The sequence below is a fragment of the Phacochoerus africanus genome, chromosome 2, assembly GCF_016906955.1.
Source record: "Phacochoerus africanus isolate WHEZ1 chromosome 2, ROS_Pafr_v1, whole genome shotgun sequence".
Taxonomy (NCBI): Eukaryota; Metazoa; Chordata; class Mammalia; order Artiodactyla; family Suidae; genus Phacochoerus; species Phacochoerus africanus.
In genome coordinates, this window is record NC_062545.1 from 20,652,655 (window position 1) to 20,680,468 (window position 27,814).

Genomic DNA, 27,814 nt, shown 5'->3' on the forward strand with positions numbered 1-27,814 from the left:
AGGCAAGCAATGACTGCAATTGTTTTGGGAAAGCTTTCAAACTTTTCAAATGACAGCGTTTTACGCCTTTTTCCTCGGGCAATGGTGGTTGTGTAAGAAAAAGCCCATTATTCTTTAAATGACTCAAGACCATCTTGCTTATGTTTGTGCTTGCAATGAACCATAGGGTATTCGTGGTGAAAGCCACTAAGCACATCTTTAACAACTGATAAGTAACTGATTTACGCACAGAGGGAGACTACTGCGCCTCTCCTCTTTAAAGAAAAGGAAGTTGAAAGAAGATAGGTGTTGGCATCCAAAAGCTAAGGAAGGCAGGAGCCCAGGAGCAGCACGTTGAGGCTTTCTGCTTTGTTTAACTAGAAACGTAAGGTAGCATTTGGCAGGCTGCACCAAATCCTAGAGTGTGCCAAAAACTTTCCTATGGAAAAAAAAAAAACAAAAACTAAATACAATAATAACGATCTGAGCATTAAAGCTCCGAGGTGTACACGAGAGCTCCCCACATAAGCCAGACACGACCAGACACGGAAAGGAAAAGTCTGAGATCAGATGTGCCACTGTCATTGTGAGGCATCCTCTCCCACCCTCAGAACTGAATCTTCAGAAAGGAGGCTGGAAAAGTCAGCACTTGGCTGTTGCAGGGAGATCTACCTGAGGGTTCTGGAAAACAGAACCCATGCCTGATGAAGTCAGACTTTGGCAGGAAAACGCAGAGTTGTTGCTGTTGGTGTTCTCCCCCCCCCCATAACTTTCAATTAAATCAGCAGCTGATTTGAGTACAAAGGATCTCTTCTGATGTGAAATTCTAAAACTGACAGGCATCATGAACAGCCCTCCTGACCAAAGGAAAGAATTGCTAACTTGATAAAAAAATTTTAAGAGTATATCAAATCAAATATGCCTTAGCAATTACATTAATCAGAATCAATAGAATACCTGCTCCCTAAATGCATAGTTTTTTTTTAAAAAAAAGACAAGACAAGGAAGAAGGGAAAAAAAGTACATTTATGAAGTCTGCTCTCTGCATACCTTTTCAAATTTTGTCAGCAATTCCCGTAAGCTGAAGTTCAGACCAATCATCGTCCAGTAGCCCTTGAAGCCTACATCTTTCCGGCAAACTTCCTTCAGACAACAGCGTTTAACTTCTAAAAACTGTATCTTTTCTGGCTATACTTTAAAATCCTTTGTAAAATCCTTTACAAGCCTTGCCCTTGAGCTATGGTCCATGAGCAGCAGCAGCAGCTTGCGCTGGGACATTTTAGCCACCCCACTGTGGGTCCAGGATTTCATGGACTTCGGAGTTCGAAAGGAATAGACCTGCTGGTATGTTCTCTGGTAGCTGTGTTCCACGAGGCTGGCATGGTCTCCTTTTTCTCTGGGACGCCCAGGATTCCCTTCTGTTCACCTCACTAATGACCTGCAGCCCACAGCGGTTCTCTCCCGGGCCCCAAGCTTAGGGTTTGGTCTCAATTACACACAGCAAAAAAGAAGCTATATCCTGGAAACTTGCATGAGAGAAGGCCAGCAGAAGAAAAAAAGAATAAAAAGAGCCAAGTATTACCAATTTCCTCCATTCAGACTGGTTTCAGGAAAAAAAAAAAAAAAAAGGAAAAGAAAAGAAAAAAAGAAAAAAGAAAATCCTGGTTTAGGAGCCAGTTTTCAAAAGCATGACTTATGTCGAATTCGAACAGCAAGGAGGGCACTCTTGTCTGAAGAAACACCCAGACGCGGGACAAGAGGCCACCGGCTTGCACTCTCCCAGACACCCGGCAGCCTGCGTTGCTATGGTAACCACCAAGCTAGTTTCAGTCCATTTCCCCAGGTCAGGCTATGCCTAAGGGATGCTGTGTCAGTGCAACAGAACTGAGTTATTTAAAAAGTTTTCTATCCACACAGAACTTCAAGCAGCAGATCTCAGGGCCCGCTGTGCTGTTTGTGGCAGGGAGGGCAGCCTCTTCAGCTTTGGCAGCTCCCCTAGCTCATCTGACTGGAGTGTGGTAATCCACTTCTCTTACCAGCAGTTGTTTATTATTTTAATCAGCATCCTCCCTTCCACCACCCCTCACGCACAGTTTGAAGTGAAGCTCACTCCCACTTCCTAGAGGCCTCCCCGCCCCAAAGTGCAGTTCAGGATCTCTCAATTTGCCTCGATTCTAAATGATTCTAAATGATCACCGGATCCATAGTCCGATTGGGAGCCCACCCATGCAAACAAAAGGGGCTGGGTGCACAGAGCAATGCAAATCATCAAACAAAATATGTGTGATCAACAGTATTACTTCTAAAGAGGTTTTAACAATAAAATGAGGGTGAAAAGGGTTTTTTTGTTGTTGTTTTTACCTCACTGTTTTCATGTGGGGAATCTACTTGTTTCTGAAATATTCCTTAATAAGTGAAGCCACTCTACATGTGAATAACAACCAGTTATGTTTAAATGTGCCCTCCATTTTGATGTTAAATTATTACTGACATTGAGAGAAATACTATCTTCTATAAAGTTTTAAGAGTAAATGCTTTCAAGGAAAAAGCTGAATCCAAATGATGGATCCTTTGCATGGCTATTATGGACATCATTCCAAGGCAATGATTTTGTTTTTCCTACTTAGTTATTTAGAATACCAATACAAGTATGACAGGTGTGAGCATATGAAACGTATTTCTCAAGTTGTGTGCAGAATGCCATCAAAAATATATAATGCTTCTGAAAGTGACATTATCACAAATGGAATGATGTTAATACAATTTAGTTTGTTTTTTGCATCAGGGCGTAGAGCAAAGGAAAAAATAACCCCCAAATTAGAATACATATCTCCTATTTTTTTAAAGGCTTTTTTTCCCCCATTATAGCTGGTTTACAGTGTTCTGTCAAGTTTCTACTGTACAGCAAAGTAACCCAGTCACACACAGATATAGACATTCTTTTTCTCACATTATCCTCCATCATGCTCCACCATAAGTGACTAGATATAGTTCCCAGTGCTATACAGCAGGATATCTTTGCTTATCTCCTAAAAGGCTATTTGAATTAAGTACCAAAATTATTAGCATTTGTTCACCCGTATGGAGAAAGAAATTCCAATAATAATAGGAAAAAACCTAAAACGCTATCAGGGAACAGTATCCAATGTAGTTATTATTTTTTGGATTTACAAACAATTTTTCTCTCCCTTCATTCCCAGATTATTCATATCAGTATTTAAATGGCATATGCTTTACATATGTGGCTCTATACAAAAATTAACAAGCTTTTTAAAATATTTTCATCATTTATTCATAAAAACCAACGTGTCTCCAGAGGCAAGCTGGCTTTATGAGATTTCCAGCAGAATATGTTTCACCTCAAAGTGCCCAATTCAGATTAATACACAGAGACTATTAATTCAAAGAACAAGTGTAGTAAACTAATGGTTATCCAGAAATGTATAAGTAAAATTAATCTGCAATTTGTATCCAGAAAAAAAGTACTAACATCAGCTTGGAGACCAGTCATCAGAATGGAGCAAAGAAACTTATACAGAAACTGACCCCGTGGACCCTGATCTGGGCTCTGGGGCCACATGCTGAGATCTTTCATCAGCAACAAATAAACTTTTTACATAAATACAAGACAAAAGGAACCACCAGCATCAACATCACCTCCAGCACCACCACCACAAAAAAAAAAATAAATAAATAAATAAATAAAGAAGAAGAAGAAGAAGAGAGAGAGAAAAAGAACAGTGTTTCTCAGCTGGGCAAACTTCCAACTACCACCCAGGGCGCTGGATGACTGTGATCAGAGACATGTGCAAACATGCAACCTCCCACCCCCATGCACATATCAGAAGAGTGGATGAAATAAAAACTCTGTATAACAACAAAGAGTGCCATAGTCCTTTTCTAAAATACAGTCTTATGTTTCAAGGGTTCTTATACCAAGACTATGTTACTATTAGAGCTCTGAGTATCTTGCACCCTTAGACAAGACTACCCTGCAGGAGGGAAAAGAAGCAGCATCCCATATATTAGGGAATCTTTCCCAAAGAAAAGAGGAGGGGAAACTATCAGCATGATTGACACCTCAGTCCTAGAAAAGATAAAGGCAGGATGAGGAAAGAGAGGAACTCATGGGATCTTGTAAGGGAATCAAGAAAATCTAAATCTGAATTACTTAATAAAAACCACATTCCACTGCCAAATAAAGAGCTAAATGTATACATGGCTTTGGGATCCCACAGGGAATCTAGAGCTGAACTGTCCTGAAGTCAGAGTCTCCACTAACTACTTGCTTCCCTGACCTTCCCTACAAATGCTTGATAACCTTACTCAGAACTGACATCCTCTGCTTGGGCAGAAAAGAGGATCCCTAAATAAAGCTTCCTATTCACAGTTACAAACTATGAAAAACTAAGATACTGATGAACCTTGCTATGGTGACACCCTCTTTAGGAGAAAAACAGGGAAAAAATACCCCATATTCAATCCTGCGAGAAAAAAATTTTAATTCCCATCAAATCTTAGTAACAGGTAACTACACCCTTAGTAAAACATTGGAAAGCAATGGAAAAAATATTATTTTTTAAAAACTGAGGTATAACTGACATTAAAAATTTTATTTTTAAAGGATTGAAGACAAATCAATTATTTATGTAAAAGTCCAAAGATAGTCTATAAAATTCAAATAGCTAAATATTTATTATATTTTCAAAAATACTGTGCCCTTGGATAACTGAGTAACGCATGAGAAGTAAGACTTGTAAAATGGAAATGTGAATTGTTTCTATAACTGTGACTACAGTTTACTATACATCTGTGTTTGGCATCTATAAATAAGAATACGTTCTCCATTTAAATCCTGTGTACAAATAACCTCCTGGTAGTATTCCTTACATCTCCATAGCGCTTTCTTTTTTTAACCAAGCATCTCTTTGATACATTATCTCCTATAATCCTGTAATCATTAAAGCAAAAAATACAGGCCTCCAGTGAAAGCAATACATCACCCCAGAGACACAGTAAATTGGATGATGAAATTTGAAGTACTTGACATTTTGCCAGTCTAAACCAGTGTGCAAATAAAGTGTGCACTAAACCTTCAAGAAGTGGAATAAACATAATACCATCAATCCCTGTAACAGATCAACAAACACTAAATATCCTAAGATTCTCCAGCTAAACAGGTCATGTCTCATACATAAACAACGTAGTTCCATGAGAAAGTCAAGGTTACAGAACCAGAGAAGCACCGGAAAGCTCAATAATAGAATCAATAAAATTTAAATCTAAATTACTTAATAAAAGCCACATTTAACTGCCAAAATGAAGAGAGCTAAATGTATACTTGGTAGCACGGAAAAAAAAAAAAACTTTCAAAGGCTAGACTAATTTAAAATTTTGTATGCTTAAAAACTAGTATTTCATTTGATTTGTTAAAAGATGATTTACTTATTTAGCAATTTCATCAAGGCAATAAGTCATTCCTTAGGGTTCAGTCCCATATAAGCAAAAAGAGAAGTCTAAATGCTTTGCTGAAATACAATTTACGCCTTACTCGTAGAGTAGATCTTAAAGTATTTATCCCATTAAACATAAACTTCACATCTATAAACACCATCCAGACAAAGTATGTTTTCTACGCAAAACCTACCAGGTTTCTCTTCATATTGGTCAATATAAAGAACAAAAAGAAAAGAAAAGCTTCTTGGGAGCCTCTAAAACGAAGCATACGGAGGTCAATAGGTGGTTGCAAATAAATCAGTACATCATGGCTTTATTCAAGATGAAGAGCTTCAGGCAAGGCTAGGAAATTTCACTTATTATAAACCCATTCAACTTAAGATCCAGATTATAATGGCCTTGAAAAGAATACACACAATGATCTTTTACATAACTTTCTAACGTGGGGTTTATTTCAAAACTAAAATAGATTCTAGACTCTCGTCATGATCTGAGACTTCGATTCACTGTCTGCCGCTTCGGTGGGTCTCTTAAGGGGAGCCCACTCAATACCTTACGGCTTTCTGTGAACATCAGCCAGCAACCAAGTCTGTCAGCCGGTAGCTATTTAAAGTAATATACAGCCCTAAAGGGCAGAAGGTTCAATCTAAAATGGAGGCCTGAGCCCCGTGATGAAAGGCGGAACTCTCCTTTTATCCCAGGAAGTTCAGGCAATGTGATTTGTATACAGAGAGTTATTTTTAACCTTCATCTCTTCCATAATGTCATCTATCCTGATAATTTTGCAGGTAGAAATTAGGAAATAAGAATTGTATTTCATAAGAAAAAAGATCTAATATATATTTCCATAACCCACAGCCAGGATATCCTAGGAGACATTTTCAAAAGGCACAAAGAGCTTTTTCTTCTTTTGGGGAGTTGGATGGGTGCGATAGGGTTTGAGGAAGAAAAATGCCAGCTGATCTGCTTCTGAGTTAGCCAACCAGGTGCAAGGGTCAGGCTTTAGCAACCTTCCAAATATTTAATGATTCAGAGAGTACTTTATTAGGTGACTAAAAATAATGCCAAGACAAGTTAATGTTTCAAAACCATATCCTTCCTTAAAAATATGCAGCATCAGACAAAAGGGAAACCATCTCAGACGGCCAAGCCTCACAATTCCAGATGTCTACGACAGCACAAGCCTGTGGGAAATGCAACTAAATGGCACAGGGCTCTGGAGAAGGTTCTTAAAAGTTTTCTAAGGGTTTTTCCAACTTTCTTCAGCTATCCATACTGAGAAAATGAAAGCCAAAATGCAACTACAGATTTTAATCATAACAAGGAACGTGTCAAGATCAATCAAAGTGGAAGGTGCTGTTCTCACTCCCAAGTAAAACACTGCTGTTCTTCCCAGGAGGGTGCTGTTCCTACCATCTGAGAAAGTAGTTAAGGAACTGGACATTCAGGGAACCCTGGAGAAGGTCAAACTAACCCAGCAAGATCAGCTCAGCTTCCGGGTTTAATATTAAGCAGCAGGGCTTTGGGGGACGCTTGCAGGCCAATCCATGCAGAGCAGAGTTCATCTCTGATCCATGCTCCCTCCTGCCACCTTCCTCCTTAGCATCCCATTTGGAATTCTCTGCAAAACCACAGCCCATACCTACTTCGTCTCCTTAAGCATCATTCACCCTCACAAGTCTCCATAACAACCAGTCAATACACTTACTACAGGAACCACTTATACTTGCAAATATGGCTCCCCTCAAAGTCACAGAGAGACCGCCCTCCCAACCCTGGCCCCAAGGATCTTTACTTATATTTACTTTCTATATCTTTATTTCAGGTCCCTCACTTGTTTACACAAGCAATGAGTTCTACATCATGTCTTTGTTTCTTCCCCCAGAAGTTTCAATAAAGTACTCCAGACAATGAATTATGCAGCTCATAATAAAATCAGTAGGCTGATTACAGAATGAGGAATGCCTATGCTTGATAGCATTAAGTTAAGCCATTACATTTCCTGAAGATTATTAAAAGCAGCAGAGCTGACTTTTAAAAATCTGCCAAACTTGGGGCTGGGGATTATTTAAGCAATATTCATCAAACATTAAATTGCATATAAACTTTGAGTCAGAAATTCTAAACTTAGGAATTTATTTGCAAACATGCTCAAAGACACATGTAGAAGGAGGTTCAGTAAATCATATTTGATATAGCAAAAAGCTGAAAATAATCTAAATGCCCATTAATAGGTAACTGAGTACATAAATCATGGCAGATTCCCACAATGGAATGTTGTACAGCTATGGAAAAAAGTGAGATGATTGCTATGTGCTGAGAAGAAATAATCTCTATTGTATACATATGTATACAGGATACATACGTATATGCCAAAAAAGAGATTCATATAATTCTGTAAAGGGACTACAATATATGAAATACAGATAGTATTTTTGGAAAGAGATATAAGAAGATAGCAATGGTGCTTACCTCTGAGAGAGGAACTGGAGATGTGAGTGCCTAGAATGGAACACTTTATTTTGACTTTTACACTGTGTGAAAATCTTAGCACAGGCATATGGTACTTTTTCCACTCAAAATAGATGGAAAATTCCCAAGTAAAACACATCTATCTTTCTAGGTAGATAGCTGTTTAAAAATGGTGGCCTCATTAGATTTGAAGTTACAGGCTAGCAGAGACAATCATTTTTGTCTCTGAAAGTTTCAGAAGTTTTGAGGTGCCAGATGGTCCGACATTCTAGCAAATCAGTCCTCAATAGAAGCAAGCCTTTGGCAGCAGTGGGCTGGTCAATGGCAAACCTTTTTAAAAGAGACAAAGACAAAGCCTTTTTGTTCTCATAAGTTACTCTATAACAAGTAACTCCAGCTTATTTAAGTAATAACTTTGTATCTCAATAGGCATTACATAATTCAAGCTATTCTCCTTCTAAGGAAACCAGTATCATTGTCAACTAATACTGTGACATTCTACGGTATAAAAAATTGGGAGATGCTTGCAAAATCAACTGATAGGCACCCAGAAAAGAATATCTAGCCTGATTTATTCAAGGCAACTGAAGTATGGCTTCATCTTTCAAATTGGGCTAACTGATCCAACCTGTAGGTTGCGAGAGAGATTTGAGTACCACAACCCACCAATGGCTTAAGAGATGCTGCAAATACAAACAGCAACTTCATCCATGAATCTAAGTTACAGTAGTGAGAGAGAAGAGACCGTGGATTCTGCTCTGCTTGTCATGTCTGCAGAAGGTATGATTGATATTCTAACAAAATACTGAAGGGAAGGTACTACTACAGATTAAGCCGCCTTGGGACACCATGATCTGGAAAGTTCTTGTTTAAGGCCATATCAAATAATAGAAGGAGTTTTATAATCTCTAGTTTTACATTAAATATTGTCAAGCCAAGGATTTAAAGCACAATTTAAATCTAAAATTTGATCTGGCAGATGTTTTAACTTTAATAGTATGAGATGACTGTGGTAATAAAGCCTTTAAAAGTACAACACCTAATCTAGTGTATATGCTTATAAAAGGAGTACTGGCAGCGAAATTATAACCTTGAAAGGCTAAACAAATACGCAAGTGATGCTGTGACTGCATAAAACCTTTTTGGAATATTGCTCCAGAGATGCCTTTATAGTGAACAAAAGATCCAAATAATAAAACTGATCTCATTCTTTTCAAACTTACTGTCACTTTTACCAAAATTTCACTATCCCGAGCACCAGACTTAACTGAATGACTATTGGCAATGTGCATGCTCATCAAATACACTCATAAGTCAGACCTGTCATTAATTAGTAGATTCGAAACATGACACATGTTATTAAGGATGCTACAAAACCTATATAATACTGGAAAATGTGAAACTAATTTAGAAAACTTAAATGCAACCTAAGTGTTGCCACAACATTCTGAGGGATAATAGCATTCTTTGACTCACCCCATTTCTCTATGGCCACCCCCAGAGCCATTTGTTTTTCCTTTTTAGCTGTGGCATATTTGCTTTTCTTTTCAAATGCCTCTTAATTACCTTATAGCCAACAGTACACACTCTTATGGAAAATATTATAGCTAGGAATGACAAGAACTTTAATAATTAGAATATAACTTCTCAATAGAAATTATGAATCAGGAGTTCCTGCTGTGGCACAGTGGGTTAAGGAGCTGCCATTGCTGCGGCTGTAGCATAAGTCACACCTGTGGCTCAGATTCAATCCCTGACTGGAGAACTTCCATATGCCACAGATGTGGCCAAAAAAGAAAAACAAATTATGAATCAGATCATACTACTACTATGATAGTCTGAAAAACAATACAGAACATTTTCAATATTATGAGAAATGAATAACTGATGTTTCATACGAACTAGATTACTTACTTGTATTACTATGCCTCAGCCCTATTATATTATAACCTTTCATGGGATAAATAAGGAAGAATAATATTTTTGGAGTCAAGGGATCGGGGTTATGATTTTATTCATCACACTTCTCTAGCTGTTTGACCCAGAAAGGACATTTAAATCCTCTGGACCTTGATTTTTCTTTGTAAAATGATCCTTTGACATGTCAGCAGACATTCAAAAACTCTTACTAAGGAAGATGTTCACTAGTACTGATTGGAGTAGTAATAAATGATTGGTTATTCATGTCAACAAAAACTCATTGATAGTTGGATAATTTTTGTTATAAAACAACTGAGATTTTCCTATGATTCCATACCACACCAGAAGTGCCTGCAGTGGGCTTTCTAAGGGAGAAAAGCTACAACTTCACATGCATCTCCAAAAAGATAATAAAACTCTAAAAAAAATTACACAGTGTATTATTTTGAGAAGCATGTACACGATTTTTTAAATATCTCTGCATATTTTCACCACCATGTTCACAACCTGTTAACACTGGATAAGACCAGCAAAAAATTTTAAAAGCAAATATAAACATACTACAAAAAGTTCATCACTGAACACTATTAAAACTATTAAATAATAAATTATTCCTCACATTAGTGAAGCAATTCCTGAAAGAGCAATACTCTTTCTTTTGTTCACTGATGTGTCCCCAGAGGTTACAACAGTCCCAGAGACACATATATACAGTTAGTGATTTACTGAATCAATGTCATACATACTATGAGTACAAAAGCTCATAAAATCTTGCAACTACGCAAAAAGTTTGAATCACTAATAAATACACTTAAGGAAGTTCCCTTTGTGGCTCACTGGTAATGAACCCAACTAGTATCCACGAGAACGGCAAGTTCGATCCCTGACCTTGCTCAGTGGGTTAAGGATCCAGCGTTGCCGTGAGGTGCAGTGTAAGTTGAAGACACGGCTTGGATCCCACAGTTGCTGTGGCTATGGTGTAGGCCGTAGGCCGGCAGCTGCAACTCCGATTTGACCCCTAGCCTGGGAACTTCCGTATACCACAAGTGTGGGCCTAGAAAGCAAAAAACAACAACAAACAAACAAACAAAAATAAATAAGTAAATAAATATACTTAAATTACCAACTATTTAAATATCAAAATCTCTTAATATTTTTTGATACTCTCTCGCTTCAGTTCTTCACTCCCCTCCTAACAGGATTACATCAAGCCATTCTCTGACACCTCTCTCCTCTAGCTTTAAATTATCTTCTGTATCCTTTTAGCATGGCAACCACACTAAATTCTCTTCAAAAACCACTTAAATCAAAAAGTCAATATGTACGTGTGCCTGGGTCACTTTACTGTATAGTCGAAAAGTGACAGAGCACTGTAAACCAACTATAAGGGAAAAAATAAAAATCATTAAAAAAAGTCACCTATCCTCTATTCCCTCATCTATATACCCAACACAATAATAGCTCACTTTAGAGGTAAATTAACTGTGACCTTTTTAAAGAACACTTAGATAATACACATATCTGGCAAGTGTGTTTGGTCTATATAAAGCACTGAATAATAGTAAATAAAAGGTTCGTTCCCTGCAGAGTCCTGAAATTCAAAAGTTCTTGATACTATCATATCAGCTTTCTATCTTTCTTTAATAAATCTCTCAACCCAAAACATCTAAACTGTCACGTAGCACTGTCAAGAGAGCTCTCAGATGTTGGAAAGCTCCACTGTCTCTGATGTCCAAAAGAGCAGTACGGCTATTGAATACTTGAAATGTGGCTAGGGTGACTGAAAAACTAAATTTTAATTTTGTTTAATTTTAGTTACTTTAAATGTAAACAGTCACATGTGGCTAGGGACCCTGCTATACAGTCCACGTGCAATTTCCTCAAAATATTCTCAAAGATAGGCTTTTCTAACTTTCTCTAATACATTCTTGACTTTTTCTTGGTTGATTGGATTCTTTGCTCTTAAATAGTAGCCTCTTTTTTTTTTTTTTTTTTGCTAGTCATTCAAATTTTATCCAGCCATCAAGTTCCAATTCAATTTCCACCCTTTACTCAAAGCCCTGTACTATAGCTTTAAATGATCAATTTCCTTTCTGCATCCATCACACTGTACTGTTATCCTGTACTTTACTTACAGGTAGCTGGTTTCATTTAGAGGTTGTTTTGTGAATTTGTTTTACCTCTCCTATCACTCCAGTAAGGTGGAAGCTCTTTGAGAGAAGGAAAAAAGGTTAGTTTGTGCCTCAAATTACCTGTAGACTGCTTAACATAAGCCATTGTTCGATAGTTTTTAATTGACAAAACTATTAGAATCTACTAAAATGATACACCCTTAATGTGATTTTACAACTCAAGAGAAAGCCACAATCTTGACAGACTTGTACAATTACAAAGTTGCTAAAATAGTTCACCTAATTCAACTTTCAAGTAAAAAATTCTAAGGATTGTTTTAATCCTTTTTTTTTTCTCCCATTTTCTGAAAGGATCGCAAGTTATTCTAAAAGTTTCCACTTATCTTACTCATAAATTTCCCCAAAGAAAGAGAGGTCTAGCCCTTCTGTAAACCAGTCAAGCTTAACTTCTTCAAGACAGAAAAAGTTACTTTGACTGAATTTTTGAAGTCATACTTTAAGTTTTAAAAGAAAGTGCTGCCCTCTTGTGAAATGAGGTAGAAGATTTATCACTTTACTGACAATTGAGTAAATACTACAAAGAGATTAAAAGTTAAATTTTAATATTAAACAAAACAGAGTTTATCTCCGAGTTGCATGGGTTTCTCCTTATGTCTCTTCTACCTGCCCTTGGTTAATTTTCCAAATAAATGAGGAATGGAACTTCATAGAGAACTGCTCAGAAATGTAACGTAACTGAAAAATAACGAATGGCTGATACAGTTTTACAATAATAGGAAAGAAAGATTGAAGTTTGGAAGCAAGAGGCAGTGAAGGAACACATGAGTCAGTGTCAACATGGCAAGTCTCAAGTCAATTCATTGTATGACACTGGGAAAGAGTTGTCTTCAAGTCCACTTATTTGCATTTAAGGCGAATATTCTAATAATACCCCAAACTGCATGGATTTGTATTAAGATCAAGGGTAATGGCAGAGGTAAAATAAAGTCTAACAATTGCAACATGTATTGTTCTTCATTCAGGTATCTATTATGTGGTACTCGCTACCAGGTACTAGGTCCAGGTGCTAGGAACCACTCCCCCCCCCCCATTTATAATGATTTTTATTTTTTCCATTATAGCTGGTTTAGTGTTCTGTCAATTTTTTACTGTACAGCAAGGTGACCCAGTTACACATATATGTAATACATTTTTTTTTTTTTGGTCTTTTTGCCATTTCTTGGGCTGCTCCCACGGCATATGGAGGTTCCCAGGCTAGGGGTCGAATCGGAGCTATAGCCACCGGCCTGCACCAGAGACACAGCAATGTAGGATCCAAGCCACGTCTGTGACCCACACCACAGCTCAAGGCAACGCCCGGATCATTAACCCACTGAGCAAGGGCAGGGACCAAACTCACATCCTCATGGTTCCTAGTCGGACTCGTTAACCACTGTGCCACGACGGGAACTCCATATGTAATACATTTTAAAAGCCATGTAAGTATTACTTTGAAGGAGTCCACATTCAGAGCTACCCATAAAAATACAGGGAAAATCTTTCCATGATATCCTGAAGAACAAGAGTGAGCAGATTCATAATTCATAGAAATGAAAGCTATAAATCCCAGGGGCATTGAGGATCCAATTAAACAGATCAATTTACTAAAAAGTTACTTGAGTGACAAATTCAGATTAACTCAGTCCAAGGGTACTAAGAACTGGAATAGGAGGGGAAAAAAAGTGTGTGGTATCTAAAAGTTTCCTCTCCTGCTTCTTAGAAGGAGATTTCACTTAGCCTCCCACCCTCTCCTCTGAGAGGATGAAAGGATGAGTGGTTAGCTGGACAAATCAGTCTGTAGCAAGAGTAGAGGAAATTCTCTTGACTATTTTTCTGACATTAGCAATTCACAAACCAGTTTTCATTTACCAACCACACTGGGACACCTATGTAAATAGCTACCATTTACATATGAATATTCGGAACAGGTGTGCCCATAAAAGAATGTGTTTAAAACTTGGAACATTCTTTGATTTGATTCTCAGCACACTGTGGGAGTTGTCTATATTTAAAGTAATCTTCAGGAAATTCTTCTGTAATGTGGAAGATCTGCCTAATGAAAAGCCACCCCCACCCCCACCCCCGATATATTTGTTTCAGCAGTTTGAATTTTTATGCAGGTGAGTTTTCTTTTAACTTGGGAAAACCACCCATTTCTTGACTGGTACTATAACAGAGAATAAAAGGAATATCGAGATAGTGAAGTGAAAGGTGCCTTATGGAAGAGTATGGATCTTATATTTAGTAATATAACACATTTTTGGCACAGCCTCCTTTAAAAAAATCCCTTTTAAAAAAATCGTATAAAAGGGCAGTAGTGAGAATCATGCTGTTCTATTATTCTAATGAGTTGCCTCTCTGTTCAAATATTAGACAGCCACAGAGGAACCTGGTAACATTTTGGTGAGCTAAATGAGAAAAAAGTCTCCAATTAAATGTTAATGAAAGAACATTAACATGCACATGAATTTATAACATTTTAAATTAAATAATGCTTTGATTTTACTGGACTTAGGCAAAAGAAATGTTGACTCGTCATACACTTCAAGGAATGCTTCTAACAAATAAATGATGATTACGAAGGTGAGAAAATACACGCCTCAGTAACTTTTCAAGCTGAATAAATTACATTACATTGTAACCACTAATTTTCTTAATCTTGTACAGGGGGTAGACATTTGACAAAGTGAACTGTTAAGTAAGTACAGTAAAACAGAAGATGTCGACCTAAGTCTTGTTACCATTTATTTAATCGGGTAAAACAGAATCTGTTCAATGACCCAGATTAAAGATCAACGAGAAAAGGTTTTCAAGTTCAAAGAATAAGAGAAATGTGCCCCTGTAGCATGTGCTAAAGAATGTTTTCAATAAAGGTGTGCTAATTCAATGTGATAGGCCACTGAACTCTATTTTGACATAAATTTTTTTAAAGAGGTGATTTCTCCCTCCCACCCCTCCTCTGTCCTCGCTAGCAGACAACTACTGGTATCTTCCACTGGCTGCTGGTGAGACCCAGACTCCCAGCAGCTCAGAACACTCAAGATGGCTTTCCACGTGTCTACCCTCCCCCTTTTCTTCCTTCCTTAAGCCCCCACATCTCCTCTATTCAGCATGAGTTTCTGAATTACCAACTTTAGGGCTGCTTTCTCTAGTTCATTTTATTTTATTTCCTTACATATTTCCTCTAACCCTTATTATTTTGCCTCCTGATACTGATCAAAGAGCATGGGTCAACCTACTTTGTTGACTTGTATTAACTATCTTGTTAATATTGCAAAGCACCATTCTAGCTTGTAGATCATATTTGCATCATTTACCTAAATTATTGTGTTTCATCTATTTTCAGGTTGAACTAGGTGCAGGTGCACATTGTGTAACCGTGCAGGGCCCTGTGGGGCTCCTGGGCACAAAGGCCTTTCTGCGTCCTCTATTTCTTGTTCTTAGAAAATGGGCCTCACTCAGCCACCATAGCCTTCCCCAAATTCCCAGGGGTGGGTCCAGACAGTTGCTGACCAGGGAAGGAAGGGGATGCAAAGACATGGGAGGAATAGCCAAGAAACAATAGCCTTTGGGCAAGATCCAGGTTCCCTCTCAAGGGATACACATAATGATGTAGGCATCTTCTACCTAACAGAAAAGTTATACCTAAGAGAAAAATTTTATTCCTTATGCTTCTTTTAAAAATGAATACTTTAAAACTGAACAGATTAGAGTCCTTCCTTGTCCTTCTCCCTGGCTTAATTGCACCCTAAACACAATCACCGGTAAGCTAAAGATGAGACACCCTGAGCACATCGCCTGTAGGTTAAAGATGATTAGCACATGCTATTTTTCAGGAACGTTCCTAGTTTGTCCTAATCTCTGGTCAATATGCCCTTTTCACAAGTGCTGTTATTTTAGGCAATAACCCAGAAGACCGCCATCATGATCATGCCGAGATCTCCTGAGTTCAGCTTTGATGACTAGGATTTCTCCAAAGAAGGAATGCATGTCTGCCCAAATCCTGGTTCCTATCTCAAAACCTGTTTTTCTCCTTTTTGCTATAAAACTCCCCACAATTCTTCCCAAATGGAGGGCACTGTCTTTAAGGCATTAGCCTACTGTGGCCTCCTTTGCCTGGCAAAGCAATAAAAGCTATTTTTTTTTCCTCCCTCACCTAAAACTGTCTCCAAGTCTCTATTCGGCACCAGTGGACAGTGGCCGAATTTCGGCAACAGTTGGAATACAAAAGCTGTCTTTGGAACCATTAAATTTAAACACATCTGCAAAACAAAATATAATTAAAGAGTATCTAAGTTCTGCAACTACTTTTAAAAGGTAAACTATAAACATTGCACTAAACAAACAAAATTATGCAAAATAATTAGGACAGGCAAAATGATTTTTTAAACTATTATAGCCTCAAGAATAAAAATTTACGTGAGGCTAAGAATACAATTTAATCACTGGTATGGATATATTTCCAACACTTCAGAGAATTCTCTGCCAACTAGATTTGAATGCACTAGCACTATTTACTGAAATTGAGATAAAGCTGTTTTCTCCAATAAACTAAGAATTATGAAATGATAGTTATTCCAAAAAATGCTATGGAAAAATATAGCTAAAAAAATTCTAGGGATAAATAAATGTGGCCTCTAAGAATAAATGTATTACCAAATACATAATTAAACACATACCTATCATAATTTTCTCTATTTTTAAAGCTCTTAGAGTTATTATGAGGCTATTGACAGGTTGTAAAACTAAATAATATCACATGTGTTATGATTTTTTCTTTTAATTTCTAATCACTCAGATGAGAGGTCATTAATCATGAATGCCTTGGTATTTAACACTGAAAGCCTAATTCAGTTTAGAAAATTACTGTACCTATGTGTGAAACTCGGTATTTTGGATCTCTGGATCCAAACTGACACATAAACATCAGCTATTTGGACGAGTCAGAGAGACTTTTTCAGTACTGATTAATTTTAGAGTTCATTTAAAATTACGAAGGAGATCTACCATACACCAGTCACAATCCTCCAGTCAGCCACAGCTAGCTTACCTTACCTTAGAAAACAGGACCTGCTAGCCTTACCAAAAAATCCCAGCCTCCCAGCCAATCATGCCCTTGTTTCCATACTGCAGTACAACGTACTCGTGCCCCAAATTCCTCGGGAAAAGTGTTCTGCTGCTTGTGAGACTGTTCCCCCCTAATCTACAGATTGTTTCCCTTGAATAAAGGACATGAAACCCGTTTCTAAATTGTATTCTTTTTGTCATTTGATAAGGAGGAAGATTAGGAATCTTTACTTAATAAACACTGGGTTTTGTATGAGGTTCTACAGGGTACTGCTTTTCCTACACAGTGTTATTGATTTGCTTCAGCAGTTATGGAGCCATACTTTTATTCAAGTATATCTCTCTTTTGCAAACATAAATTAGACAATGAGGTCCTCCTCGAGAGCACAGGGAACTATATCCAATCTCTTAGGATAGACCATGATGGAAGATAATGTATGACAAGGAATGTGTATATATGTATGCCTGGGTCACTTTGCTGTACGGGCACAATAATGTAAATCAACTATGCTTTAATTTTAAAAATTAATTACAGAGATAATAATTCAGCCACAAATATGGCAATCCATAGATACTAGGAACTCACTTGTACATGCAAGACATAACTTTGAAAGTGTAAATAAATTTGCATGTATGTAGAAGTATACAGCAGCACAATTTTTGATCCAATCTCACGACAGCTTCAGCAAAATTAACATAAATCTTTAACAAAACCCAATTATTTATAAAACAAACAGAAACTTGCATAGTTCCATCAAAACTACCCAATCTAACCTACTCTTCGCTGGACAAAGTTAAACTCATTTTCTTCCTTTTTTTCCTGCATCCAATACTTTGACCTTACAATACTTAGACCTTGGGTATTTGTATTTCCCTTAAAATACTTAATTTTCCGGTTCTCTCTATTAAACCAAATTTTAACTTCTACCTTTAAAGCCTCCTCCCCATTTCTTCCGTGAAACTCCAATTCTAAAATGGTGACGGCTCATTTTACTTTTTATAGCTCATGATTCTTTTTTTTTAGATTTTATTTTTTTAATGGAAATATAGTTGATTTACAATGTCATGTTACTTTCAGGTATATAGCAGAGTGATTCAGTTATACGTGTGTGTGTGTGTGTGTGCTTTCTCAGATTCTTTTTCCTTGTAGGTTATTTTAAAATATTTAATACAGTTCCCTGTGCTATACAGTAGGTCCTTATTAGTTATCTATTTTATACATAGGAGTGTGTATATGTTCATCCCAACCTCCTCATTTATCCCTCCCCCTGTCTTTCCCCTTTGGTAACCACAAGTTTGTTTTCTATGTCTGTGAGTCTATTTTTGATTTGTACATAAGTGCATTTGTATCTTTTTTTCTTCAGATTCCACACATAAGTGATATCATATGATATTTGCCTTTGTCTGGTTTACTTCACTCAGTATGATAATCTCTAGGTTGATCTATATTGCTGCAAATGGCATTATTTCACTCTTCTTTTACACCTGAATAATATTCCATTGTATGTATGTAACACATCTTATTTATCCACTCCTCTGTTTATGGACATTTAGGTTGCTTCCATGTCTTGGCTACTGTAAACAGTGCTGGAAGGAACATTGGGGTGAATCTAGTTTTTTGAATTATGGCTTTCTCTGGATAGATGCCCAGGAATGGGATTACAGGATCATATGGTAAGTTTATTTTTAGTCTTTTAAAGAATCTCCATAGTGTTCTCCACAGTGTTTGTACCAATTTACATTTCCACCAAGAGTGTAGGAGAGTTCCTTTTTCTCCACACCCCTTCTAGTATTTATTATTTGTAGACTTTTTGATGGTGGATATTCTGACTGTGGTGAAGCATTTCTCTAGTGACTAGCAATGCAAACCTTTTCTTCATGGGCCTGTTGGCCATCTATATGTCTTCTTGGAGAATATCATTCTTTGAAGAAAGATAAGCATCTTTGATGGCACAATATCTTTAATTTTAGCCTTACACTTTACCTCCGTATATCAACAAATTTTCCAGGACAATGTACTATTATTTGTCCTGAAGCTATAGGATTATGTTGGATGGAAGAGGGACTGAAAGACAGTGCTTTAGGTTCTGAGAGACTCTGTAGGAAAAATAAAAATTTTGTCTCTGTAAACTCAAAAGGGACAAAACAGTATTAAATTAGGCTCAGGCTTGATTATAGAACATCTATTTAACAAGCACATCTCATAATACATCACATAGGTGTAAATTTAATCTGTGCAGGGAAGTCAATATAATAAAACCATACCAATATTTATTTCCTTGACTAGGGATAGCTCCCCTTTATGCTCAGAATGATACAACTCCCTATTAGGAAAAGATCTCCTCTGTCAAGGGTTGGAAATATTGTTATTAGTGTGTTTTTTTGGTTTGGGGTTTTTTTCTTCCTTTTTGTTTTTGCTTTTTAGGGCTGCACCTGAGGCATATGGAAGTTCCCACGTTAGGGGTCCAATAGGAGCTATAGCTGCTGGCCTACACCACAGCCACAGCAACAGGGAATTCAAGTCACATCTGCAACCTACACCACAGCTCACAGCAATGCCAGATCGCCGGCCACTGAGCACGGCCACGGATCAAACCCACATCCTCATGGATACTAGTTGGACTTGATCCTGCTGCACCGTAACGGGAACTCTATCAGTGTTTTTAAAAATTTCCCAAAACAAAGAAAGCATTTCCAGTTGAAAAGATAAGAAAATGGGAAGTTACAGAGTTCCTTGACAGGGCGAGGAAGTCGGTAGATTTGTGACGTTCTATCTCCAAACTGACCTTCTTTCTCTACTTCATAAAACAGGTGGAACTGAGCCAAAAGCAGTGCAACTTGTCTGAGAGAGAAGAAAGCAAACATAGAACATAGAAATTTAAAAACATCCCTCCCAAATCCCTCAGAATATATTAATTTTGCTCTTGGGATTAGGGATAGAAAAAGAAAAGATCACATGAAAAAAAGAAATTGATTATGGTGAAAACGATGTTGGATTAGCAGGAAGTTAAGGGGAAATGACTAGAAAGAAGATCTAAACACGGCCAGGCCAACTAAGAAAAAAATCTGAAGCTTTATACAATATGTACAACTTCTTGACCCACACTACAAATTAAATCCGTGCCTGTGAAATTTCCTGATTCATAATACAGGGTACATGACAAGTAGTATAAATTTAAAGGAAGATTAGCCATAACAAAAAAAGAAATTCAGACCATGCTTTTCCAGGTTTTTAACTAAGTCAAAATTGGCTCACCCACACACAGACACTCATTAAGAAAATATCTTCTTTTCAAAAAGGGATATAAACTCTATGCCTTGTTTGAGATCTCACTAACTTGGAATAAGTTCCAGTTAAAGACAAACAGGTCTCATATACCATACTAGATTTTAATTACAGCTAAATATAGTTACTAATTTTAAATTCATGTAAACACCTGCATTGCCTGTGTCAAGATTCCTGAGCAATAAGACTTCTATGAACCTAAAAGTATAAAAACAGACCAATCACAAATTAATTACTTTATTCATGGAAATATTATTCAGGTGTTGAGTATTTTTTCCTTAAGAACTGAGTTCTGCTCAAAGGAATGTACTGAAAGCAAGACAAACTCAACTTTAAAGTTCATATTTTGTTATATCACTTAATATGAGCATGATATCCAGAGTGTAATTTTTATTAATTCGCCCTTCTTTGTTCCAGAAAAAAATTCTCTTTTTTACTTTATTTGCTTATTAATCTGAAATAGAAAATCTTTGTCCAAGAACCTGTGGTCTTTAAATAAAAGAGTGAATAAAAGACTGGCAATACAAACTATTTCAACTACATTAAATGAAAATAACTCTAGTACACTTTGGATTTCAAAAACAACAAAGATCACAGTTGAGAAGCAGTTCTTTTCAAAACATTTTGATCTATAATATAAATATTGGGACCATGTTGGCAGACTTTCATACAAACCCCTAATAATAACAGTTGTTAAAACAAGTATTCATACAGCAATTTTCATGTAGACCAGAGCTTTGAACAAATAAATATAAACTGTACTCATGATTACATGTTTCCTGCCTCTAATCTGCTGCAAGATGCTCTTTAAGGAATATAAAAATAAAGACATTCTTTTTCTGGAAATTTCTCAGGAAATTGTAAGCTAATAATCTTTATTCTTTTTGTCTTTTTTGTCTTTTCCAGGGCCGCAATTGTGGCATATGGCAGTTCCCAGGATAGGGGTCTAATCGGAGCTATAGTAGCCGACCTACACCATAGCTCACGGCAACACCGGATCCTTAACCCACTGAGCAAGGCCAGGGATTGAACCCACAACCTCACGGTGTCATGTCTCATGCCCCTTTGGCCAAGATAAGGCCAACACATTCTTTTGTCTGCAGATGGTAACTTCTTGAAAGTCTGCTTTGACAACTCAAGGCTTAGTTAAATGCTCTTCCCCTCTACCTAGCAACTCCCATAGCAGCTCCCTAAAGACAGACCTCATAAACACCTGCTACCTTGTCTGTTTATACAGCTTCATGATTCAAGAAATATTGGCAGTAAAAGTAATAAGACAAGAAAAAAAAAAGTAAGAAGCAATAGGACTTGGTATTGGATGGCTTGGATGTGGCAAATGATGGAGAGAAAGTCTTCAAGAAGGAGCCTAAATTTCTATCTTGGGTAATAGGGATATTAAGCAAACAAGGGAATACAGTAAGAGGATATTAAAAGGTCTGTGACATCACCAACTCAAATATCTAGTAAGCAGTTATACATAAGATTTCAGAGCTCAAGAAAGACAAGGGCTAGAAATCAAGATTTGGGAGTTGTCAGCAAACAGACAGTTACAGAGGCCAGGAAGAGTGCATCAAGTGAAAATTAAATGCGTTTGAGGACAGAACTCTGGAAAATTAGATAAATATTGAACAAAGGAAAGAAAGCCAACAAAGAATAAAGGGAAGAGATAGCCAACTACAGTAATAAAGTTAAGAGTATATGATACACCAAGAGATGAGAACACTTGGAGAGTATTGTCAGTGTAAAATGGTACAGAAAGCTAAAATAAGGTAAGGCACAGGCAGATGTAAGCAATAAAGTCATTGATGATCCTAGCAATGGCAATGTTATGGTTGAAGCAAAAGCCAGACTGCATTATACTGACGACAAACGGGAAGTGAGGATGTCAAAACAATGTGAGTAGAAACTGTTTCAAGAAGTTCGACCATGAAAGAAATGATGAGTGAGTTACACAGCAGCTTATCCTGACAGTCATTAAACACTGAAAAATAAAGTTAGCTGAGCTAATCACTAATAGATGCAAGAATGTACGAACAGTAATTCTAGTCCTAGTACTTTTAATTAAATAACTGGAATTCTGGCACTAAAGTCACTTGATAGTAATTGGCCAGTTCATCTCCTTGCCCTCTAGAAAAGATCACCACCAAGAACCACATTTATTTTTACCCCACAGATCTCAGTTCCCGGACCATGGATTGAACCTGGGCTGCAGTGTTGAAAGCAATGAATCCTAACCACTAGAGCACCAGGGAACTCCCCGGGAGCCACAGTTTAATACACAGGCATTCTACCATACAAGAATAAGACCACAACCAACACACACACACACAACTTCCAAAAATAATTTTTAATACTACTGTTAGTAACTCTGATGAATTGAAAATCAATTCTAATGTAATTGTCCAAACAGGTACATCCTAGACCTAATTTTCTTCTGGGAAAATGGATACTGTGCTATAAGAATTCTACCTACAAAGGCAAACATGGCCAGACCTATTTGATATGACTTCTTTCACTGCTGAACAAAAATTCTAGTGATTTACCACCTATGAACCTATGCTCAAGGGAAGCACCTAGGGTCCAGAGATAAGCAGCCCCAAGGGTAATAAAGTCAATATTTACAACATTCAAAAATAAAACTCTGCAGACTCAGAGAACAACAAAAACCCATGAAATATATTTTCTGTTTCAATATGTTGCTAAAGAATAAAAACAGTGTAACTATATCAACAAGGATGATAACAGATGCACAAGAGCTTATCTAAACGATGAAATGTGCACTATCTTTAAAAAAAAATTATGCTACATTTCAAAATTGTTTAAAATGTTTCAACTAGAATTGTTCTTTTTTTTCTTTTGTTTTTTGGCTGCACCTGCCACATATGGAAGTTCCCAGGCCAGGGACAGAATCTAAGCTGCAGGTGCAATGTACACCGCAGCTGCAGCAATGCTGGATCCTTAACCACTGCACCAGGCTAGGGATCGAACCCACATGCCACAGAGACAACAGCAGCTCCTTAACTCGCTGTGCCACAGCAGGAAATTCAGTGTTGTTTTTTTAAATACTGCTCTCATTTGATAAAAAGCTTTCCTGAGTTCGTGAACTACATTAACCATTTGGACTACTTCAGCACCAGCTGAAAAAACAATTTCCTAAATATTATCTCGATGTTTACAGCTTTCAAAGTCCTAAAATTACACAGAGTAGCTTCTAATAATATCTGGCACATCTGGTCAAATTGATCTCTTTTATTAATAATAATTATTCAATTCTCCTATTTACTAAAATGGTTTAAATGGCTCATGTAAAGAAGTCATAATAACCGCTCCTCCCAAAAAAGATTTTAAGAAGGCAGAAGACAAATTAAACTAGAAAACTGGGGCTATAATAAGCACTATAATTGAACAGAGGGCTCCTGGCAATTATAAGTGAGTCTAGAGTTCCCTGGCTGCCAAAGCAAATATAAAAACAGAAATTAGTTATATCACTCCCCAATATCAATTATAGGTGTGGGGGGAAAAGGCAAGATGTTGAAGCATATGTAATGGATAGAAAAGTGCCATTTCTTTTTTTCAAAAAAGGCACATTACATAGTGTGAGTATATATGTTAAAAATTTCTGGAAGGTCACATACAAAACTGGCTGTTCTGGGTTGTGGTATTTGGGAGGTAAAGAATCACAGTGTATGGAGATCTTTTTGTGGCTCAGCAGAAACGAATCTGACTAGGATCCAAGAGGATGGAGCCTGCATACAGCGGGTTAAGGATCTGGCATTGCTGTGAGCTGTGGTGTAGGTCACAGACGTGGCTCAGATCCTGTGTTGTTGTGGCTATGGCGTAGGGCCCCTAACCTGGGAACTTTTCCATATGCCACAAGCGCAGCCCTGAAAAGCAAAAAAAAAAAAAAAAAAAAAAGAATCACAGTGAAGAAGATATTTCAGTTTATGTTTATGTATTACTATATTCATGTTTTTCTTAAAGGAAAGATGCATTATTGTATAATTTCAAAATCTAATATAAATAAATGCAAAATAATAAAGAAGAGAGTGGATATCAGCATAACCTAAGGGTCAAATGACTGCTTTAAATTCTGAACATGATAATATAGTAAAAAAAGAAGAGGCATGATTTCAACCATACCATTACAAAACAGTTACCATAAAAAAAAAAACAAACCTCAATGTTACTCTACTATAGTGCAGAATCAAATTTAAAGATAGGTCAAAGCAGAAATCCCCTCATGTTACTCCATGAGACCAGTGAGAGACAGAGTGAAAGGGAGTGTGAGAGAGGAAGGGAGAGATGACTAAAGAGAAAACAAACAAACAAACGAGTTATTTCAAGACGACTCACAAGAAGCAAAGAAAAATCCAAATACATAAAATTCTATACTGTAAACAACTATAATCCCAAGTTATGGTACTGGAGTAAACTATAAAGACATCTATGAAAATGTCTGGAAAAATGGAGAAAAGAATATTTCTGTTGCTCTAGTCTATCTTTATTATCTTCACCATTAAGGGAAAACTTTGCTGGAGAACCCAGTTAAAAATGATTAATCTCATTACAAGCATAAGGAAATCACAAATCAAATCATAAGAGTTAGCATTTCAATGCAAGAGAACTATTTATAAAAATTTCCAACATATTATATCTAGAATCTGCTATTTATTATCTTTTTTAAGATATTTAAAATTTATACATATGAATTATAAGTAAGCACCCCTATACAGTGCCAAAAGCTGTGTCTAAGAGATCACAAGCCAAAAAAATTGGGAACTAGACTTAAATATTTTAATAATTTGGATAGAAGAGGGCTGGCAATTAATAATAGTGAAAGGTCCATCAATTCAAAAACATGACTGTACTAAAAGGAAAATATAAAAAACATTTTTAATGGCAGCCACAGATAACTGGAGGTTTTATTTTATTGATAAAATTTTTCACACTGGCTGATAATGGTCCCAAATATATATAAAAAATTAAAAACATATTAACCAGCCTAGTAATTCTACTTGAAGGCAGAATACCCGAGATAAAAACATATGACTACCTAAGAACTTTTGTACAGGAATGCTCATAGCAGCATTGTTCATAATAGCCAAAAAGAGGAAATAAAAGGAGTTCCTGTTGTGGCTCAGCAGGTTAAGAACCTGACATAGTATCTGTGAGGATGCGGGTTCAATCCCTGGCCTTACTCAGTGGGTATCTGGAGTTGCTGCAAAAGTATCCAGCATTGCTGCAAACTGTGATGTAGGTCACAGATGCAGCTTGGATCAAGCATTGCTGTGCCTGTGGCATGGGCTAGCGGTTGCAGCTCCAATTTGCAAGTGCAGCCTTAAAAACAAAACAAAATGAAAAGAAAAGAAATAATGCAAATATGAATCAACTGATGAATGAATAAATAAAATATGGAATATCCATACAATGAAATATTACTCAGCAATAAAAAGACAAGAGGGAGCTCCCGTCATGGCTCAGTGAAAATGAATCTGACTAGTATCTGTGAGGACACAGGTTTGATCCCTGGCCTCGGTCAGTGGGTTAAGGATCTGGCGTTGTGAGCTGTGGTGTATATCACAGATGCAGCTTGGATCTGGCATTGCTGTGGCTACAGTGTAGTCCAGCAGCTGCAGGTCCAATTTGATCCCTAGCCTGGGAAACTCCATATGCCACAGGTGTGGCCCTAAAAAGACAAAAAAAAGAAAAGAAAGGAAATACTGACATAAGCTATGTGATGGACAAATCTTAAAAATGAATGGCAAATCTACAGAAATGGAAAGTAGATTTTAGCTTGCCAGGGGCTGGTGGAATATGGAGATTCAGAAAAATAGGTAAGGGGGTATGGGATTTCCTATTGAAGTGGTAAAAATGCTCATAACAGCACTGTTTACAATAGCCAAGACATGGAAGCAACCTAAATGTCCATCCACAGATGAATGGATTCAGAAGGTGTGGTACATCCATGAAATGGAATACTACTCAGCCATAAAAAGAACAAAATAATGCAACATGGATCCAACTAGAGATTATCATATTAAGTGAAGTGAATCAGAAAGCCAAATATCATATGATATCACTTATATGTAGAATCTAAAGTGTGGCACAAACAAACCTATAGAAACAGATTCATGGACATAGAGAACAGATTTGTGGTTGCCAAGGGGGAGAGGGGAGGGAGTGGGATGGACTGGGAATTTGAGGTTAGTAGATGCAAACTATTACTATTTAGAATGGATAAGCAATGAGGGCCATTGAACTAGGTCCAAACCCTAGTTCTCATGGCCTATTTATCCTAGTGAAGGCTTCTAAATTCCAAAAGACCGCACATCCACAAATCCTATGCTTGGATTGTTCCTCCTTGTGCTCCACCCCATAGCTTGGACGCTGGGCTACCACATCATGATCCTTGCCTGAATATGGCTGGACAACGGGAATCCCCTTGGGCAGCCCAGTCTGACTGCCAGGTCCAGCCTCTCTGCTCAGTTGTGCAGCTCGATGTGTGAGGCCAACAAGCAACACCTATCACTCACTGCTCATTGAACCCCAGAACCTTCCACTTCCTAAGCAGATACTATAAAGACAGCATGGAAGAATACAAGACAGTCAAATACTGATGAAAAGTTTCTGACAAAGTGCAAAATAAGATTTTTTTTCTTCTATTTTCAGTTTCCTAAGGTTGAATACAATCATTTGGAAAGAATTTATCACAATGAAAGGAAGGGAAAAAATGAAAATCATCTCAACAGATCACTAAAAATATCCAGTCAATTCCTCAAACGCAATTCAAAAGAATATTCACGGAATATAGCACTTTAAATGGTATAGCTTTTCCTTTCAATGGTTATTCTGGTGACTATCTGAAAGAAACTGTTCACAAAGATAATCTCCTCACTATGAAACAAATAATTCAATACCACACTTCTGAGGAAAAATATGGTTTTTTGACTGAAATGGAGAAGCAGCAGGGTATATTTCAAGTTTGTTCACTCCTTAAGAAACACATTATCTGACTGAATAGGTGAAAGAATTATAAATAAACACTCCCAATTCATTTTGTTAAATGCTTCATTGCAAATACCCAATGAAGTATTGGCAAAGTACTAAATGACGCCATATATTAATTGCTTAAAAGCATACTGTAAAAAGATAAAAGTTTCAATATAAAATGATATATATTCTTACACAGCATCTCATACATGTGTGAAATCGAATCATTGGCATGTTCTCATCATTACCATACAGGGTGAAAATAAACATGTAAGGTTAAGTATTAGCAGCCATAGAGAAGTGAGTTTCCATGGTTCAATACTGAAAACAGTATTTTTCAATGCTGCATATACACCTTCTGTTCAGAAAGACCCTTTAAAGGTCTGAGGACATGGAAGCCATATTTGCTATCACTTCGGTCCTCATATGTCTGGAATTTCCTGGGGAAAAAGCAGTTAACTAAAAACCATAC

General features: G+C 37.1%; 1 protein-coding gene across 14 annotated transcripts in view; it reads right to left on the minus strand.

The window, feature by feature from the left end:
* The window catches only part of UTRN (utrophin), a 537,684-nt gene that overhangs the window by 168,196 nt on the left and 341,674 nt on the right, over positions 1-27,814 (minus strand). Inside the window, exon 1 of one of the 14 annotated variants that reach the window (XM_047770013.1) lies at positions 1,030-1,491. The exons of 12 other annotated variants lie outside the window; for them this stretch is intronic. In XM_047770013.1, coding sequence (XP_047625969.1) covers positions 1,030-1,080 — 51 coding nt within the window. In that variant the 5' untranslated portion in view covers positions 1,081-1,491. Of the gene's footprint in view, positions 1-1,029; positions 1,492-27,814 lie in introns of those variants that run through there. One more of the 14 variants, XM_047770012.1, reaches the window with a different exon arrangement.